Source organism: Microtus ochrogaster, chromosome 24, assembly GCF_000317375.1.
Source record: "Microtus ochrogaster isolate Prairie Vole_2 chromosome 24, MicOch1.0, whole genome shotgun sequence".
Taxonomy (NCBI): Eukaryota; Metazoa; Chordata; class Mammalia; order Rodentia; family Cricetidae; genus Microtus; species Microtus ochrogaster.
The window spans coordinates 18,260,643-18,281,218 of record NC_022024.1 but is presented as its reverse complement, the minus strand read 5'-3'; the positions used below and the strand labels follow the sequence as shown (position 1 = coordinate 18,281,218).

The window sequence follows — 20,576 nt, the reverse complement described above, 5'->3', positions numbered from 1 at the left end:
ATCTATCTATCTATCTATCTATATCTATCTATCATCTATCCATCCATCATACATCCATCTATCTGTCTACCTAATTGATTTTGGTTGATAAGGATTAAATCTGAGGTCTCTCATACTGAGCCGACTCGAATAGGAAATATCTTCTAAATGGCTTGCTTTCTTGAACCAAAACTGGTGAAAACATGAGTACATGAATCACAAAAAGCTGTGATCTACTCAACCTCCACAGTACATATAAGGAAACGTAAGGAGTCAGCGGTGGCGTGTGGATCATCACAGCTTACCCAGTTGTTTCAACTGTCTTCTCACCCGGCTTACGCCGGTATCAGTTTCTGGTTCCACGGTTATTTATATTCTACAGCTGACCATTCATCATTATTGTTTATTTGTTCAAATTACCTACATAGGCTAGAATGTGTAGCATCATTCCTTCAGGCTGAGAAGACTATTCAATCTAACATTGATACTACGTAATCTTTGTAATGGCAAAGGTATTTATTTTCAATAGATTGTCAAAATTTTTACTTTCTTGATATGACCTATCCAAATTCCTGATTTTATGTAAATATTTATTTCAATTTTGTATTTGTTTAAATTATATTGCTGCTTTGACTTCAAAATTAATATCTATATCAGTGAAACATGTAATTCTTACTTACTATTTTTGAGAAAAGCCTCTCTGTTTCAATAAAAGTCCCTGAAACGTTTACGGGATTTTTAAATTGCTGTCAGAAAAGATATTTTAAAATGAGACTTCTTTTTTTGTTTTTAAAATAGCAAAACTTTTGACACAAGGGTGACTGTCAAAGCTCAATCAAAGATCAATTAGAGTTCACATAGTCTGTTTATTGACTGCTCCTAAAAACATAGGGGGAGTTGATTATTCCTGGTCGGTCACCCAACTCCTCAGTTTTTGTCACCATTGCTGTCCCTCATCTCTAGATGATTATTTTGTCTGGCTAGCCCCGAGCCCAGAATGTGTTGTTACTTTCCCCACTTTCAATAACACTCTCTGAAAGTTGACTCTGTTGCTACTTTCTGACCTCCTGGGCACTGTTGGTTCCTAAGGAAGAAGAGGAAAAGTCCAATCTGGAAGCATTCATCCCGACCTATTAGTCATCTTCCATTTTCATATTCACAAAGTCTCAGATTTATAGTTACAACCTATCTTAATTTACGTTAAAACAACTCAAAAATAGTAGGTCTATGAACCCTATGAAATAATAAGACAATTGCGTTCTCCAAAGCTGTTGTATAATTATAAAGCAGATTTCAATGACTAAAAAAAGTATTTTAAACTTTCCCCGATCTGCAATTTTCTCCAGAAATGATCCATAAGTTTTACCCCTTATGTTTTCTATTTTGAATGCAGTCCGTAAATTAACTTTTCTCTTTTTGACAGATGGTTTCTCATGGTTGGAATACTTTACAACCTGAAATAATGACATGGTTTTTCAATTTTATTTATCTTCCTCTTCCAGCCATTTAATATTTTCATAGTAACTAGTGGTGATTTTGCCTCCTGTTGTTCTGTTGATCATTGTATTGATTAGGTTCGTCATAATACTAGATCTCTCAGGTAGTTTAAATCTCTTGGGTACACTTTAATATTTATTTATTTATTCGCCCTTTCACACTTATTTGATGCTCAGGCACTGTATATGTGTATATATCTATATGCAAATATATTAGTATTCAGAAGGCAAGGGGATGTTGCGCTCTGCCTGGGCTTCTGTTTTGTGTATGTATATTCGTGAGAAAAAGCACGCACTGAGTTTAGCTGGTGGGGAGATTCCTCCTGCCTGCTGCCTGCTGCCCCACTTCCCTGCCTCTGGCTTTACTTGGATCCACCTAGTGCCAGTTCCCTGACTCTTTTGAGCCTCGCTTCACCTGTCTGTTATGATACACTACCTCTTCCCGAGCTCCTCTCAAATGACCTGCTACCCTGCTTTACCACCTGTTGCTCATTACTGTAATCTCTGGACCCGGTGCGGGCCTCTATGCATGAGTGCACTGGCAGCTCGCTTCAGATCCGCCTCTCCATCTCCAGCACCTGTCCAAAACCCAGGGATATCTTGTTTGGGGATAACTTGACACTGCCTCATCCTGTTCTTCAGTCAAGTTCGTTTGGACCAGACCTTTTTGAAAAGAATATGCTAAACCCCAGCTCATTTCTGTCTCCTTAAGATATAAACAAAATGTGATTAAAAGAAAAAAAAATGCCTTTAGGACACAGATGCATTGATGGGTTTCTACTTTTCATTCTGTCCAGCTGGTATTGAAATTTGTGTATACGTGTTTTATACATACAGAAGAACTTAGTGGCTGGGACAGGAGAGATAGCTCAGCAGTTGAGAGCATCGCTCTCTGTTACAGAGGGCCCCGGGTTGTTTCCCAGCATGCACTTGGCAACTCACCATGGTCTGTGCCTCCAGTCCCAGGGATTTTAACCTCTTTAGCCCCTCTGCAGCTACTGCTCACATGTGACGCTCAACCATACATACAGGCAAAAGACCCACATACATGAAATAAAAATACAGTTAAATATTTAAACGAACAATGCCCAAATTTTGATGCCTCCACATTTCTGTTGACTGGGAAGTTACTTTTTTGAAATGTCTACAATGTAAAATAACAGCCAAACAACTCAGATCATTGTGGAACTACAAATTGCCTACTCACACAGAATTCTTTCTCATCATCTTCAGTTGTTAAAGGTATTAGGCAGTTTCAAGAACTTGAGTTTTGATCTGGGTAACTGGTTGCTATTAACAATGGATATATTAGTAGATGCCAATTTTCCCAGTTTCCCATCTTTATTTGTCATTGATTCAGAAATATAGCTTTCTTCCTGACCTAAAAGATATTTATTTTATCTTTTTAAAATAAATAAACTATCTTTTTTTTCATTTTATATATCAATACCAGTTCCCACCCCCTCTCCTCCTCCCATTTCCACCCACCATCCACTCCTTAGAGAGGGTAAGGCACATTGCTTTGAGGAAGGACCAAGGCCCTCTCTTCTATATCTAGGCTGAGCAAGGTATCCATCTGAAAAGAATGAATGCCCAAAAAGTCAGTACAAGCAGTGGGATAAATCCTAGTGTCGCTGCCAGTGGCCTCCCAGTCTACCCCAGCCATACAACTGTCACCCACACTCAGAGGATCTAGCTTGGTCCTCTGCTGGTTCCATCCCTGTCCGGCTGGAGTTGGTGAGTTCCCATTAGTTCAGGTAAACTGTTTCAGTGGGTGTCCCCATCATAATCTTGACCTCTTTGCTCATATTCTCACTCCTCGCATTCTTCAACTGGACTTTGGGAGCTCAGTCCAGTGCTCCGATGTGGGTCTCTGCCTCTGTTTCCATCACTTGCTGGATGAAGCTTCTATGATGACATTTAAGATGTTCATCAATCTGCCTGTAGGGCAGGGTCAGTTTGGGCACACTCTCCTCTGTTGCTTAGAGTCTTAGCTGACCTTGTGGATTCCTGGTAATTTCTCTAGTGTCTGGTTTCTTTCAGCCCCATAATGGCTCCCTCAATCAAGATATCTCTTTTCTTGCTCTCCATCTCTGTCCTCCCGTCTCCACTATCCCGTTCTCTAAAGTTCTCCTTAGTCCTCCCTTTCTCCCCTCCTCTTCCTCTTCCACCCTCTCTTCTCTCCCAACCCCCATGCTCCCAATTTTGTCAGGTGTAGTGATATGGAGCGGAGCAGGGGGCTGCGTTCCGGCCGCCCTGGCTCCCGCACGGCTAGCTTTATACCCGAAATAATTACACAGAAACTGTATTCTTTTAAACACTGCCTGGCCCATTAGTTCTAGCCTCTTTTTGGCTAGCTCTTACATGTTGATATAACCCATTTCTAATATTCTGTGTAGCACCACGAGCTGGCTTACCAGGAAAGATCTCAACGTGCATCTGTCTAGAGCGGGAGAATCATGGTGACTCTTGACTCAGCTTCTTTCTCCCAGCCTTCTGTTCTGTTTACTCCACCCACCTAAGGGTTGGCCTATCAAATGGGCCTAGGCAGTTTCTTTATTAATTAACCAATGAAAGCAACAGATTAGAAAGAAATCACTCCCACATCAGTCAGGTGAAAAGATACTTATTTTAACGTAGAGATATTGCTATAAAATATATAACCACTCAGGCAAACTATTTCACTTCTGCTTAAGTGAATGTTCAATTGAATATATTTGTACTCCTCCTACACATGTAATTGTGCTAAAATGCAACACAGATAAAATTACAAGAAGCATTTGATTCATGTTTACAAGAAGTCAACAAATGGAGAATAGTAAATGAATGAGTCCATCAGAGAAAATCATGGAAAAAAAATGCCTTCAACCAGCACTGAGAAAGATAAGAGAAATGTGGCGATAGATGCCTGCATTGGGACTATGAACAGTGTAGTTCAGTTAGCAACAGAAGGCCAGGGCTTGTTGCTCCAATCCAATTGCAGCTTTGGGACTCATGTCGTATACCTCTGGGCATAATCCAACTTAAATCTGGGTCAGTGGTTCTTATCCCATGGGGCACGACCCTCAACCCTTTCACAGGAGTTGCCAAAGACCATCAGAAAACACAGATATTTACAATGTGATTCATAACAGTTGCAAAATTACAGTGATGAAGCAGCAATGAGAATCATCTTATGGTTGGGCTCACAACAACATGAAGAATTGTATTAAAGGGTCGCAGCCTAAAGAAAGTTGAGAACCCCTGGTCTAGATAGACAGAGGTGATACAGCAGGAAATGTATCTTTTGTAGTTCAAGTTTAACAGGCCACTAGGGGTTACAGATAATACAGTGGTATTATCAGAGCTATGAATGAGGAGCATAAATATGACAACAAACTACAGAATTTACAAGGTAAACAATATGCTTTGTTTAAGAACAAACATATTTTGAAAGAAGTAGCAAAGAATAGAAAGAATAGTGAATTGGGTATCTGCATACAAAGGGTGATACTGACCATGTGATGGTATCTAATTATGCAGATGATCACAGGCAATACCCAGGAGCATCTGTTTTGAGGATGGGTTTAGTGTCCATGTGAATGTACTAAGTTCAAGCCAATAAGAACAGAGGTGTAATCATCTACCTGATGGTGTCAATGGAATACAGCAGGATATAGTCAAAACCATGACCTCCTGTGATCCAGGAGCCTTTTAGGAGTCTGTAAAAGGCCAATAATACCATCACGTCCTAAGAATTGTCACAAGTCTAATGAAGTCATAAAAATGTCTGAGAAAACTTCCTGGGACTTGGCATTAGTTCAGTAAGGTTACTTAAAGCAAATAGTCTGTTTTATGCATAGTTGCTTACCACCACTTAAGTATATTCTTTAAAAATATACAATTTCTGATTTAATAGATCAGGGCAACAGTAATAATCTTCCTACTGTCCATTAACTTTATGAGTAAACCACACTCTGATGCAACTCTGTTTGTGATAGTCCAGCAAGCAAATACATGTTCAGTCTCAGCCATGGAAGCTCCGATGTTCTAAATATTCTGTAGCAGTCGAATGATCTCTCTGGAAAGCATGCAGACTATGTCAAGCGCTGCATTTAATATTTAAAATATCAGTTGTTTAGCAGACGTTTGTATGGGAGAAATAACTAAATAGCAAATGCAAGTTAATAATTGTCTCTGCATTTAACTTATGTAAGCAGGAAAGCATGAAACTATAATAGGTTTGTGGAAATAATCTACAGATATTTCATATAGTTTATTCCAAAAAGTTAATAATGTAGAAATTCTATTCATTTTTAATAATTATGAGGTAGTTCTATTACTTGAAATTTTCTAAAACAATACCTTTATTAACTGAAAAATAAAATCGTATGCAATTGAATTGCACACAATGTTCTGGAATACATGTACACTGTAAAATGATTACATAGAATTAACTACCAAATGCATTACCTCGCATGGCTACTTTCGTGGTGATAATAGTGAACCCTTCCCTGTAAGAAGGAGGTAGGTAATTCATAGTTAGATGCTGTGTGTTGTGAATGAGACATTTGAAAGCATGCTTCAGTGGCTTCTTAATTTGAAAGGGATTGAGGGGTTTTCAATGCAATGTGTTTTGTTTAGATATTTCAAACCTTATAGTTTTGTTGGGGAAGTCTGGCTTACTAAGGGCTCTGGAGATTTCTAGTCAAGCCTCAGGTGACTTCTGCTCTTTCATTTAAGAAACTATCTTGGAATTTGGAACTTAGAAAACAACTATGATACTTCACAAATTAATTTAGAAGGAATTGATATATTTCTATTATAGTCTTGTCCCCTGGAATATGGTATAATTTTTCATTAACATGGATGTTATGTTTTATCCTAGAGTGATACATTTTCTCAAAAAATATGACTCATGACCACAATTATTCTTGTGTTGTTTGGCTGTGATTAGCAGAAAGTCTCTAATTAGCTAATTGGAAACTGGGACACAGCATAATTATGGTTTTCCTTTATGAAGAACATTTCATACCATTCAAAGCATCCCATCTATGTGACTCAAGGAGATACTTGCACAGGGCAATAAAATAGTTTTCATCTTTGAGAGAAACTTGGCTTTAAATTTAATGCCCACACTTACCTGTGAATTAAGGCACAACAAATAATATTTTATTTCCTTTAACTATTGTGAAGGGAGTCAGGCGGTGGTGGTGCACACCTTTAATCCCAGCACTCGGGAGGCAGGGGCAGGCAGATCTCTGTAAATTCAAGGCCAGCCTGGACTATAAGAGCTAAGGATCCAAAGTTACAAGAGAAACCCTGTCTTCCAAAACAAAAACAAATACAAAACCAAAAACTATTGTATAAGACCTTGAAACATTTAAATGATTTTGTAAGGATTAAGTAGAATGACAACATAAATATGGCAAGAAGACCTGTAAACCATCCAAATGACTTTTTAATCTACAAATAACTTTGTGAATATGAAGCTAAATTAAATAAAATGTATCATAACAAACATAATCTTATTAATATAGGACAATAATATACTTTGAGACTTTCTACTATGTTAGTTTTATCTTCAAAGGACAATGTTTCAGACATTGTTCAGCAAGTCAAGCTGAGTCATCTAAAATAAAAATTTTTCTCAACTTGTTTTCCTAATCACATTTTATGTTGTGTATTTGTCTATATAAGCATTTAAATTCAACCATTCCTTTAGCATGTTTTTTGACTTCTCTTTGACATATCTCAGATAATGTCTTTTCTTCAGTCTATCCACATGAAACATACAAACAAATATGAAACCATGATCATAAGATTCAATGCAGTCCTTAAATGGGATGTTTAGGCTTATTGATTACATTTGCAGTTTCTGTTGATGGACAATTTTTCTGGTTGTAGGTCATAAACATTTTACATGTTTATCATTTTGTGTTTGTACATTAGGTATTGTCAGTGTGACATTGTTAAACTTTTTCCTGGCTTATTAATTAAAATATATGATGAAAGCTTTATTTTGTCCATTATACCTTGCTTTATTTTTACATTACATCTAGGCAGAAGCCTGGGTATAAGACCATTCTAACTCGATCAAGTTTATTTTTCTTTTCAAAACATTTTCATAGGTGTGATCCTAAGTGTTTCTTTGAATATCTCCAGTTGTAGATACGCTAGTCTGGGTTCCATTCCACCTAGGAACTCTGTCCATATTCATGAAATCATTTGTCTTGAAATATTATTTATTCCAAGAAGACAAGCTGTTTTGCTGAGATTAAGCATAATAACCTTCAGTGTTCGAATATTTGTATCATTCAGTTGAATAATTCAAGTCATTGTGTATTCCAAGCCTCTTAAAAAATTTACTATGAAGTTTCTGATAGACCTTGGAAATAGACTTAGTTATCCCAATGACTGCATGGGTTTGCAGAATACTCAGCGGAACATAAATTCCATTTTAAAATTCAAGTTCTTAGTATAGTATGTGGAGTGTGATACACTCTTCTATGTAGAGGTCAAAGTTTAATTAATGTTTTTGCAAACAATTGACGTACATTTCCTATAAAGCACCAGAGGCAGCGTATGCACTAAAGTGCAGCAGGAAAGAAGAGGCCATGCCCACAGCTGCCCTGGTCTCTGGCGAACTATTCAGAGAGGCTCCAGTTTCATTTGGCTCCTCCAAACACATGTTGCTCATTTATTGTACATGGGCTCCAATGAACTTTGACAAATTGGAGCTGAGACGCTACAGGTGTTCTTCATTTTAATTCTCACTTCGTAGCCACCAGCAGAACTTAAATAGACATGGGTCCTTTCATAATCTCATTAGGAGTCCACTTGCCTAACATTAATCTGCGAGTTTCTATCCACTTTCAGTTAAGTTTTCTTGATACATCACTATGCTGTCCATATTTAACAACGTACATATTGTTTTCTGATGCAGAATTCAAGTTCTTTTGAAAAAATTGTCTTCATTAGTTTCTGGTAGATCTAAAACTGTTCTGACCCCACTGTCTTCTATAGATTCAATATTGTTTAGCATATAGTTTGATATCAGACAGCAATATAGTTGGAGTATATGTACAAGTGTTTCTGAAGGCTATCCTATTTTCATCAAAGCAACTTTTTTATTTTAAGTAATCTGTAGATGACTTAATTTTAAAAAAGCAGAACAAAAAACCACTAGAGCTCTTTCAGGGCTGTTTTAGAACAGAGCTGACATTATTCATTTGCATTACGGATATTTACACGTAAACATCCTTGGCAACACTGAAAAATTCTTCTCCGTGAATGTAATATCTCCAGTGCAGATATTAGAAATAATGATCTTCCCTTTGAATCAAACTATAGTTTTGTCTTTATTTTCATGTACTGTAATAAAAAGCAAATCCAATCAGCACTTTCCAGAGACTGTTTTCTGTCTTCCACGAACACAAAATCCCGCTGGCTGCCAAACCTTTTTAATAAAGAGTGGTTAGCTAAAACTCAAGCCTCTTAGACTTCTCATCTATTGTTATTGGTGTTTTTTTGTACTCTCAATAGCATAAATGTGTTCATTGGAACTGTAGATGGTATTTTTTTATATTTCCTTCCTATAAAAACGATATGCAGACTTTAAACTCTTTCTGAGACTATGTTTAAGAATCAAATATTTCATTTTTTGGCTAGTGTGTTCCATATGAATACTAACTTTTGAGGATGCTTTTGGAAATAATCTTGCATGAGTTATACAGAGCATATAAATTATAACTGTTACACTAATATAGAAAAGGTTTTATACTAGCAGTTATTATCTATGATATAATTAATATAATTGTTGATATCTTTATACATTAACATCTAATTAATATTTCAATCATGTTTCAATTTAACTCAATTCCTTAATATTCACTTTTACTAGCCATCAGATTTTCTTTATGTATACTTAGACAGAAATAAGCACAATCTATAGTTCCTATCATAGAAGTAGAAAAATGAATACTATTTATTTGTTGGGGCTTTGACTCTGTGAAAAACAATTTCATATAGTTCAGTTAAGTACGTTATTACTCAGAGAAAAAGGGGTTAAAGTGATTTTACTTCTTAAAAAATGGCTCTTATTTGCTTCAAACTTGTTCATTTCTTTTAGCTGTTGTTATTGTTTTTCTTTTTTCAACATAAGTTTTCTGTGTACCTTTAGAGCCTGTCCTGGAACTAGCTCTTGTAGACCAGGCTGGCCTCGAACTCACAGAGATCCACCTGCTTCTGTTTCCCAAGTGCTGGGATTAAAGGCGTGTGCCACCACCACCTTAAATTCTACTAATTGCTATTTCTATATACTCAACCTTTGGGCATGAAGTTAAGGCTGTGCAATGCCATCTACACAGAAGGTTCTGTTGGCACCGCGGCAGTATGTCGCTCACCAGTTTGCAAGCTTTTATTGTCATCTTTATTCATTTCTATTCAGAAACTCTTTAAAACTGTTAGTGTTGAGTGTAAACCTAGTGGACAAATATTCTGATTCTCTTAATTATGTATTTCAAAATAACAGAGGTGCACAACCTATGCCGGTGGTGTACCTGGCCTGGCCAATGTAGGCAGGCTAGAAAGTGTCTCCATAACTTCACACGGGAACGTGCACGTTGCAATCTTCCTTTCATTTTTGCAAACTGAAGACCACAGTGCAGTTTCAATAGCCTGAAGTCTTCTCAGAGTGCTACTGTGTGCTGAATGACCATTGCAGTGTCAGGGGGTTACTGTTCAGCTGTTCGGGCTCAAGAGATGATATCTTCACACTCATAAAATAGGAGATTCAAAACACGGGGCCGTGCATGGAAGTACAGATCATTATGACAGTCTTGGAAGTCATCCACAAGAAACGTCAGCCCCTGGAGGCCAAAATAACACTGCCAAATTAACATTTACAGCTTTTGTTCAAAACGAAATCCAATATGTAGGGGAAAAGCACACTGAAACACGTACGCTAACCTAATAATAATTTTATATTTGGCTTGTTCCAAAATGTATTGAGGACCTCAAAAAACTTGCAGTATGTGTTTTCTTCAACATTTTAATTCCATAATATTTAATTCTATACAGAACAAATAGCTATCTTATGCGAGCATTTCCTACAACAGTCCCCCAAATGGTCAATCCAGTTTGTGAGTTACAGCAAGGGAAGCGTGAAGATTTCCTCTGCCCAAGTCAATTCCAAAGCAGGGGGATAATAATTTTGGCTCCTGGGATCTGCAAGGTGTATCTTCCAGCTGCAATCTCTGGTCAAAATTTACATGGTAGTTTCTTCCCACTCAAGCTCAACATCACCTATAGAAGATAGCAAGATACCAAAGACTATTTAAGTTAACAGTCTAAAAGGTTTAAATCCTTTTTTTTATTTTTGACATTATAATATACTTACACCATCTCTCTTTTCTCTATCCTCCATCTAAACACTCCCATATATCCTTCCTTGTTCTTTTTAAAATTCATGGCCTCTTTTCCTTCCTCTTATTTATTGTTGAATTTTTAATGGAAAAATGTGATCAAGACCGGAAGGCTATTCTCCCAACTTAGATAACAGAGAAATGAAATACATGGCATAGGCACTACACTGGCTTCTCTGGCATTTTGAAATTATAGTTATTATGAAGTTAATCGTCCTGCAAGAGATATTAAGCTAATGAGTTGGGTGTGAATTGTATCTGCTTACCTTCCATGGCATCCAAAGAGTCCATCTTCTGGAGTGTGGAGTAGTTAACAAAGCAGATGGGTTGGTGATTTCCTTTATTTGATAAAAGATCCAGAATGCACTGGTGTAAGAAGATATACTGTGCCTGAGCAACAAAGGAAGGAAGTGTAAAACAATGGCAGGGTGGGGATTTTTCTTGTAAACAGGAATATTTCGTTACTGAGAAAGATGCACCGACTCTTGACAAATATGAATTATCTAACTTAGAGAAAGAATATGTTGTAGTTTATCAGGGATTTTCTCCCATCTCCATTGTAAGATTTGCTAAACTCTTGTGGCTTCTTACTGGTTTAAGGGTTCGCTTTACAAAATATTTGCCATTAAGTGACAAATAATAATATATTCTTTTTTGCTGTAGGAAAAGTAGCAAATACTAGTGAATCTATATGTGAGCTTCCTGCAAGGCATAGTTCAGCAATTTCGACTTATTTAAAGATAACCTTCTTTCAAAAACACAGATGCTATATTTATTTGTGAAATTTATGAGTGAGTATTTTAATATAATCAATAGCACTTTTTTTGAATATATCTAGCAATGTTGCTAATCACTGGACATTTGGCTGATTCAATGTCAAAGACCTGTTCTTAGTCTGTCAATATAATTAGTTGCAATTGAGGTATCTTAACATGCAAGTGCTGAGCAAAGACTTCTAATATTCGAGCTACATGTCCAAATCGAACTAGTACCATCCACACTGCTAATGCTAATGCCAACTTGCATGCATTGCTGGAAAGTTTTTCAGACTACGAAAATGTCTATTTTTAATCATCCTTCTTCACGCCTCCAGAACACACCTGGCTTAAAAGGAATATCAGTGAATGTTTTATTTAAACATATGTATGTAATGGGTTTTAAGAAAATTCTGAAAAATGGCCATATTAAGTGGTTATATTCATAGTTATTAGTATAATGCTTTTAATCCTTTTTGAGAATGCTCTGACTGAAATTATCTTCTGGGACAGCTTATCATTACTAGCAGTATTTATTTTGGGGGGGGGGCTCAAAAACCTTTTCTGTCATGCTTCATCACTAGAATGGCATCTCCACAAGAGTTGAACTCTTTCCTATTCAGCGCTAAATTCCAATTGGCAAAAAGGGCCTGACACACAGCAATTGCATAATAAATATTTGTTTACTTCACTTCATTTAATTTTCACAACTACCCAGCCTTTACTGTTTGAGGGAAGATGTAATTTGGAGAGCATGAACAAGCCATCAGAGAACAAGCTTTGTGTTCAGGTTTAGTACTCACAGATGATCAAATTACAGCCTTTGCGTCTGTTAAGACATTAAGTGTAGTCAGGAAATATCAATTCTATGGAAATTTCCAGTATTTTCCTTGTCACAATAACTGTGTTTCCTCAAATTCACAGCATGCAGTCAACCACATTATTAATAGAAATATACTCAATTATTGAAAAATAATTTACACTGAGGAATTTTGGTGTCTTTCAAAAACACATTTGAACTTGAAGTCACATTTGATATTTGAGGCTTTGGGCTATGAGGATCTCATCCTCCCTGTTGGAAAGAATGACAGGTATAAAATCTACCAGGAGTACAAGCTGAGCTGTGAGTGATAGCCTGTGGGCTCCAAGATCCTTCTGCCATCATGTGTTATTGCCAAGCAGGCTGTAGGATGTCATGAAAACTGCAGTTTCTACCTTAGACAACCATACCACCTTCAGAATTCATTTCTTTTTCTGATGCTTAATTCCCTGGTCCCAGAAAACCTAAGACTTATGCTGGGAAATTTAAAGGATATAACATCCATAAAATATGTGGCAAAATATGATTAGTTATTTTTCTTCTACCACATGAGTTTGTGCCAGAAAACTTCCAGCAGAACCCAGAGCAGGACAGGCACTAATCCAGATCATAATCAAAGTATCAGTACTATTTCACGATGTAATAGCACTTCAGAGCCTTCTCTCAGAATGGCTTTTCGGATCTCTCTTCCTCCTAGTTATGATTTGTGTCTCTTTGGTGTCTTCCAGCAGCAGGATGGTGCTGGGCTTCCTGCCTTTCCACTCTTGTTTTGTTACTGCAGTAGGAGATGAGACAGGAACATTCCTCATAGAAACTGAAATCACGCCTCAGTGTAACCGAAGAAAATAAGCCATGCCTCTTCTGCAGGACAACACCATTTTATAAGGACTGGATTCAGGATAGAGTCATTTTTTCTTTTGTTATTATTACATAGAAACACTAGATAGGGAAGAATGTCACTGAACTAAGACAGATGAAAGAGCTTCAGAACACTTGTTTTCTTGCAAAAGAGGGGATGCATGAACTGAGTGTAAGTTCAGATATCTTACCAGGTTCTGAACCATGCACATTCTCTCACTCCTTAGTTCAGCCACCAGTCCATATATGTCCACAAAGTCATGGTCATTTACATGTTGTGTTAAGTGGTCCAGAGCAATGAACACTCCAGTTCTTCCAACCCCAGCGCTGTAAGGAAGACGAAATCACAGGGACTATTTTCAGCCAAGGTTTAGTTGTGTTGAGGATGATGATGATGATGATGAAGTATGGTACAGACATATTCTGAGAAGTTTCTTTTCCTTAGCTGGAGATAGATTCTTTTTTTATTTGGAGACTCTTTGGATATTGATTTTACCAAAACTATGTATAAACACAGAAAGATGCTTTATCTTATTACTATTCTACTTTTATCAGAAATAAACACACAGGGCAAGGGATGGGTTGTGATTTTTAAATGATTTAGAGAAGGGTCATCCAACCAAGAGATTAAAATAGCAAATCCTTCCTAAATATGGACGGAGGGGGGAGGACCTAGGACTTACCACAGGGCAGGGAACCCTGACTGCCCATTGGACTGGAGAGGGAGGGGGAGAGGAGTGGGGGGGGGGGAGAAGGGTGGGAGGAGGGAGGGAAGGGCGGGAGGAGGGGGAGGGAAATGGAAGGCTGGGAGGAGGTGGAAACTTGTTTTTTTTCCTTTTCTCAATAAAAAAAAGAATTAAAAAAATAGCAAATCCTGTACTGATCAAGATTTTTTAAAGTTTTTTTTAAGTTTTAATGAAATTAACTTTTTAAAATTTTATTTTACATACCAACTGCAGTTTCCCCTCCTTTTCCTCCTGTTTCCCCCAATTCCCATTTACCCCTCCACCAAATCTATTCCTCCTCCATCTCCATTGAGAAAAAGGCAGGCCTCACATGGGTTTAAAGAAAGCACGACACATCAAGTGGAGGTGATTTAACTTTGCCTTGTCACTCATTAACTCTGCACCCACCTCACTTCTGCCATTTAGACGTTTTGAAAGCTACCTTCTGATTTATCACAACCAATAAAATGCTTAGAAATGATGAGTTGAAATGAACCTAAATCCACTTTCTATAAGAAAATAAAATACTCATTGTGATTTGTAACAAGGTCTCATCAGATGGAAGGCTATCACAAGCGTATCATGGGCTCTACAGCCATCTTACCTGCAGTGTACAACCATAGGGGTAGTGTCATGGGCTCTGCTTGTGCGCACCAACTTCACAAAGTGAATCAGAGGGGTGGTGTTCTCAGGAACCCCATGCTCAGGCCAGCCAGTGAAGTTACACTGCCGGACAGTCATGCAGTCTCCGTGCTAGACAAAGTGGTAGATTAGAAGTGAGAAAATTTGTTAGAATGACATGCTAGGCAAAAATAACTGATGTCTTAGCTTTTACCAGTGACTTTAGAAAGATGATCCTTTACCAGACAAAACAAATTTTGTGTATATAACTACTAATGGAATCTTTTACTGTTACAACTAACAGGATTGAGGCTGCCAATGGAGCTCAGGGACGGAGCTTTAGCTTAGCACACAGAAAACTCTGTTCAACACCCAACACAAAACAAAAGGAAAAGGGAAATTGTATGTCATTGTGAATGGCATCAATAAAAGATAGTTCTTCAAATAGATCTGAAGGTAAATCACAAAATATATTGTAATGTAGCGTGACATCCTGCAGAATTTAGGTTTTGAAACAATTTGACATAAAACAAAATACTTGAATTCATTATCTATATAAAACAAGGGCATTGAGTATCTAGTATGTCAGAGAGGGGAAAGACCATACATAAAGGGGAAGCTATATAATAGTATAGTGGTAGCCAGTACTGTCTCTTCTGTGGTAGTTCTGGATTCAAAAGAAAATGCAGGGGAAGGAGAGACAGCTGTGGTGAGAACCAGCTTTCAGATCCCCACCCCATGAGACATAGCTGTAAACCCTATGCTGCACCGGAGAGGCAGGATCAAAGCCAAGTGGACCAGTGAAGCTCATTGGCCATCCAGCATAAACAGTATACTGAGCTGGAAGCTATATGCTTCCGGTTCAGTGTGAGTCTCTGTCTGGGAATGCAAAGGTGATAGGCAATCAAAGTAGACTTCCAACAATGACCATCGACCTCCACATGAATATGCATGTACAGATCAACCTGGGCTCACACCACACATAAACCTGTGCATAAATCTATGAACCACACATGACACACACATGCACACACATCGGATCTTCAGGACTCAGGGATGAATGGTGTTGAGACCACTATCTTAATATAATTTCCTCACATAAACATAGTGTTTGTTTTGTGGTACCTTGATCCCATTGTAACAGTAAGGTTTGCTTTGAATCAAAGGGTGGAGCTAGATATTAGCTGACTGAAATTAACCACAGAGGTTTTGGAGGACTGAGGACAGATAGAGAGCTAGGAATTAGTAGGGCGGGGCTTAGAGGGGATCTCAGCCCTTTTGAATGGAGACACAAAAGAGACAGGAGGTCACTGGTTGCTTCTCTGCTGCTTGTCTGATTGTTCAGGTTCTTACCCCGATATCTGACTCCCGAGTTTCTATTGATAAAAATAATTAGTGTACCAAGGGCTCTAGTAATTCCTTCCTTCTTCTATGTATTTTTCAGCCCATGAGCTTGATGCCAATTGATTAATATATACTGTAATCACATGATTTGGGATGAGACAGTTACATGCAAACCTCAGTTTACATTTACAAAACAGTGGGAAAGCATGGTCAAATACACAGCCTATGTACAAGGGATAATTCTGGTATTCATTTCATTTTATGCATTTAAGCCAGTCATATTTCATACCATATTCACGTTCCCTCTTTTTTTCCTTTATTTTACCCTTTCGATTTTCAGATCCCTGATGGTCCAATCGATCTGAATGTCCTCCATAAGCTTTGTAATCACGATGTCTCCAAAGACTGTCACAGGCTTGTTGTCCTCTGGCCAATACTGATGGCACCTGATCTGCATCCAGAGAAAAATCAGCAGTCATGAGCCGTCATAGTGCTTCTCTTTGTTGAAATATGAGCGGAGGAGCTGCGTCCCCAGCACCCGGCCGCCTGCACGGCTAGCTTTATACCCGAAATAATTACACGGAAACTGTATTCTTTTAATCACTGCCTGACCCATTAGTTCCAGCCTCTTATTGGCTAGCTCTTAAATATTGATCTAACCCATTTCTATTAATCTCTGTAGCACACAAGCTGGCTTACCAGGAATGATCTTAACCTGCGTCTGTCTGGCGTGGGAGAACCATGGCGACTCACTGACTCAGCTTCTTTCTCCCAGCATCCTGTTCTGTTTTCTCCGCCTACCTAAGGGTTGGCCTATGAAATGGGCCTAGGCAGTTTCTTTATTAATAAGAAATCATTCCCACATCATCTCTTTATAACCATCAGTGCCACGAAGGCAAAGCTACTTTATAGATAGCAAAGTCTTTGATGATCTATACACAGCACCAGCTGGAACATTCACGAATATCAATATAATTATAAAAGAACACATTGTTGAAGGTATTTCATATAACTCACCCGCCCTTTTTCGAAACACTGTGTGAGCATGACTAATGTTTTCGCTTTGGTTTCCCACACCATTCTCCAAAAATCTCCGACTGTTCCTGGTAATGGGCCTTGGGTAGCAATAAACTCATTTGGACACAAGTATCCCTAGAAGGAATCAGTTTCATACATAGCATCAGCATATTTTTACTTCTGATCAATAGTGGGAATATATCAGCTGTAAATGATGGGGTTATTTAAAAATATTGTCTGCTTTTGAGTAGTGAATAATCTTAGACACTGCAAACTTCCAACATCAACTCGAAACCGCACAATCCAATGTAGTTTAATGGAATTTGATAATAGAGGGAACATAATAATCGTGTATAGGGCATGAGGTATACAAATGGAACAAGCAATGACTTCAAAGGAAGAAGATAAAGACTTAAAGATAAGGGAATTTATATGGAAAATTAGGGATTCGAATTGTATGTATTGAACGTGAGCCATTAGTTATCCAAGTTAAAATATTATACAACCAGGCATGTGCATTTGGAATAAAGGGAAGAAGCTCAGTAGAAAGATAATTTGACATAAAGCCACCAGATCACCATAACATGAATTTCGGTGGAGGCTGTAAGCTCAAGGATTGTGATCTAGATCATTTCAAGGCTTCCAGGTCAAACTAATGAGAGACAATCAGTGCAGTACAGATGAAAGAATCAGGAACATTCTATCCGATGAAAGGGCAGAGGTACTGATATTTGATTCAAGTTTCCTAAGTGGTTAACCAGTCATCTCAAAAGGAAAAAGGAGCAGTGTGTGTGTGTGTGTGTGTGTGTGTGTGTGTGTGTGTGTGTTTATTGAGTTTCTTTGGCATCAAAGCATGATTTGAACAGTTTGAAAAATAGATAAGAAAGGAGAAAAATAGGAGGTGAGCACAGGCAGCTTCTTACGGGACTCTAGTGTGAATGAATGGGCCATGGTACTGAAGGGAAAAGTTGGGTGTGATGACGTTGGTGTGCAATCCCAGCAGTTGAGGTATAGAGGCAGGAAAATGAAGAATTCAAGGTCATCCTCAGTTACACAGGGCGTTCCAGGCCATCTTGAAGTTCAAGAAACCCTGTCTCAAAAAAGAAGTAGGAAAGAAGGCTGGAGAGATGTCTCAGCAGTTAAGAGAGCTTTTACCTCTCCCAGAGAAACAGAGTTTAGTTTCTAACACCCGCATCAGGCTTTTCACGGGCATCTATAATTCTAGCTCTACAATATTCTTGGCTCCTTTTCTAACCACCATGTGCAGACCCGACATCCCATCCCAGGCATACATGGTCATACACACATACACATAAAATTAAAAAATTCTTTAATAACGGAAGAAAGCTACATTAGGATGAGCATGGAGATAAAAAGTGCGAATGTAATATTATGATATTTGTTTTTGTAAGATGAAGGAAATTAAAATATGTTTGTTTGGTTTTTTTCAAAGAATAACACTAATGGAGCAGAAGAGAGAAAAAAATCCCCAGCCAATGTTCTTAGAGAGGAGGGAATAGCTACTTAGAGACCAGGAGAATTTGCCTTGGCTGCAGAAGAAAGAGTGAATCAGTCTATGGCTGTAGTTGAAGATGAACAGGAGGTCTTCCCACTGCATCCATTGTATCAGTGAGGGTATAGACATCAGATACAGGTGGACATGTGGGACAGGATTTAGGGCTGTGAGAAAGAATGAAATAATACCCATAGCAGGAACTCAAATGGATTACTGGACTGTGATATGATCAGAAATCTCTGGTTAGGGGCAGAAGTTAAGTGAGTAGCCAACAGATGACTGGCCCAGCTTAAGACCCAGACCATGAGAGGGAGCCCACCCCTGACACTGCCTGGAAGGCCAGAACTCAGAGGCTGCATAGCCCAGCGACCTAGGATAGAACTAAACATGGCTGGCAAAAAATGTCAATGAAATAATTCCTAATGATATTCTGCTATAGTCAAAGATTGTCACTTAGCCCAATTGTCATCAGAGTGGCTTCACCCCACAACTGATGGAAACAGATGCAAAGATCCACAGTCAAACATTAGGCATAGTTAGGAGAATCCTGTTGAAGAGAGGGATTGCAGGAGCCAGAGGGATTAAGGATACCACAACAAAACCCACAGAATCACTAACTTGGGCTCCTAGGGGCTCACAGAAACTGAACCACCAACCAGAGAGCCTGCATGGGACTGAGCTAGTCCCTCTGCACATATGTTATAGTTGTGTAGCTTGGACTTCTTATGGGACCTCTAACTATAGCAACAGGGGCTATAGAGTCTCTGACTCTGCTATCTGCTTTTAGGACTCTTCCTTCCTACTGACTTGCCTTGTCCAGCCTTATTAGGAGAGGAAGTGCCTCTTCTTACTCCAGCTTAATGTGGCATGTCTGACTGATATGCCATGGGAGGTTTGCCCTTTTCTGAAGAGAAAGGTGGAGGAGTGGATGGAGGTGGGGTTTGGGTAGAGGAACTAGAAGAAGAGGAGGGAGGGAGGGAAAACTGTGATCATGATGGAATTAATTAATTAGCTTAAAAATTTCTGTTAGAAAACCTGAGTGTAAAGTGGCCCACATTGGTGTGGTTAAGCGTATTTCTCCAATCATATCTAGGGGAGCAGATAATTCATCGAGTTTTCTGTAAACGAGATCGTATAGTCATAAAGGCTACAGACTGAGAGAAGAAAAAAATCATTAAAGAAATCGAAAACAAAATAAACAAAAAATGGACTATGAAATAGAAACGTTGGGAGAAGGTGAAGTATCAATTGGAATGGAAGAGACTGAAATTCTGAAAAGATCTATCGGCTCCAGGTTACAGCAGAAAGGGAGAACTGTCAGATTCCAGGGACCCAGGAAGAGAGATTTTGAAGACTGTGGAGAGGCTGCAAGGCTGCACTGAACGTTATGGTTATGATTAGGTCTGCGCTGTGAACCCTGTGATGATGTCAAGCAGAAGGCAAGTGACCAGAAGAGATCAATAAAATAGTGAGAATATCAGCAAATCCACATTCTAAAGGGATTTTGACATCATGAGGAGTTAGGAGAGAGGTAATGTTGAGTGAGCAGTAGTGACCCTGGAGTTGAATCTAAGAACATTTGAGATAGTAGTTAAAACACAAAAGGACAGATAGTGTGTTCTGTACTTAATACCATGCACTCATTTGGTGGCTTCAGTGAGGAGGGAGAGAGGTGGGCAAGGAGGAACATGCCAGCTTTGTCCTTTTTTAGGTTTAATGTCTATGGACGAGGATGCGGACTCAGTGGTGAGCCAGGTTTGGAAGGAAGCATCCAGGTTTAGAAAGGAACCAAGTTGGATGATAATTAATATCACACATGATCAACTATACTTCATTCTGCAAAGAACTTGAGCATAAACACAAAAAATATTAGTTCTTTGAAACTTTTAGCAAGTATTTATAAAAATAACATTAAATGATCCTTATTTTCCTGGATGGTAAAGCTGCTTCTTCTTCTTCTTCTTCTTCTTCTTCTTCTTTTCTTCTTTCTTCTTCTTCTTCTTCTTCTTCTTCTTCTTCTTCTTCTTCTTCTTCTTCTTCT

General features: G+C 38.4%; 1 protein-coding gene across 1 annotated transcript in view; it reads right to left on the bottom strand.

Moving 5' to 3' along the window:
- Positions 1-10,722: 10,722 nt before the first annotated feature.
- The window catches only part of Ptprq (protein tyrosine phosphatase, receptor type Q), a 175,172-nt gene continuing 165,318 nt past the window's right edge, over positions 10,723-20,576 (bottom strand). Inside the window, exons 40-45 of the mRNA XM_005358093.3 lie at positions 17,020-17,154; positions 16,328-16,453; positions 14,642-14,790; positions 13,504-13,639; positions 11,146-11,269; positions 10,723-10,760 (exon numbers count right to left, since the gene is read on the bottom strand). Of these exons, the coding sequence (XP_005358150.1) occupies positions 10,723-10,760; positions 11,146-11,269; positions 13,504-13,639; positions 14,642-14,790; positions 16,328-16,453; positions 17,020-17,154 (708 nt within the window). The remainder of the gene's footprint in view (positions 10,761-11,145; positions 11,270-13,503; positions 13,640-14,641; positions 14,791-16,327; positions 16,454-17,019; positions 17,155-20,576) is intronic.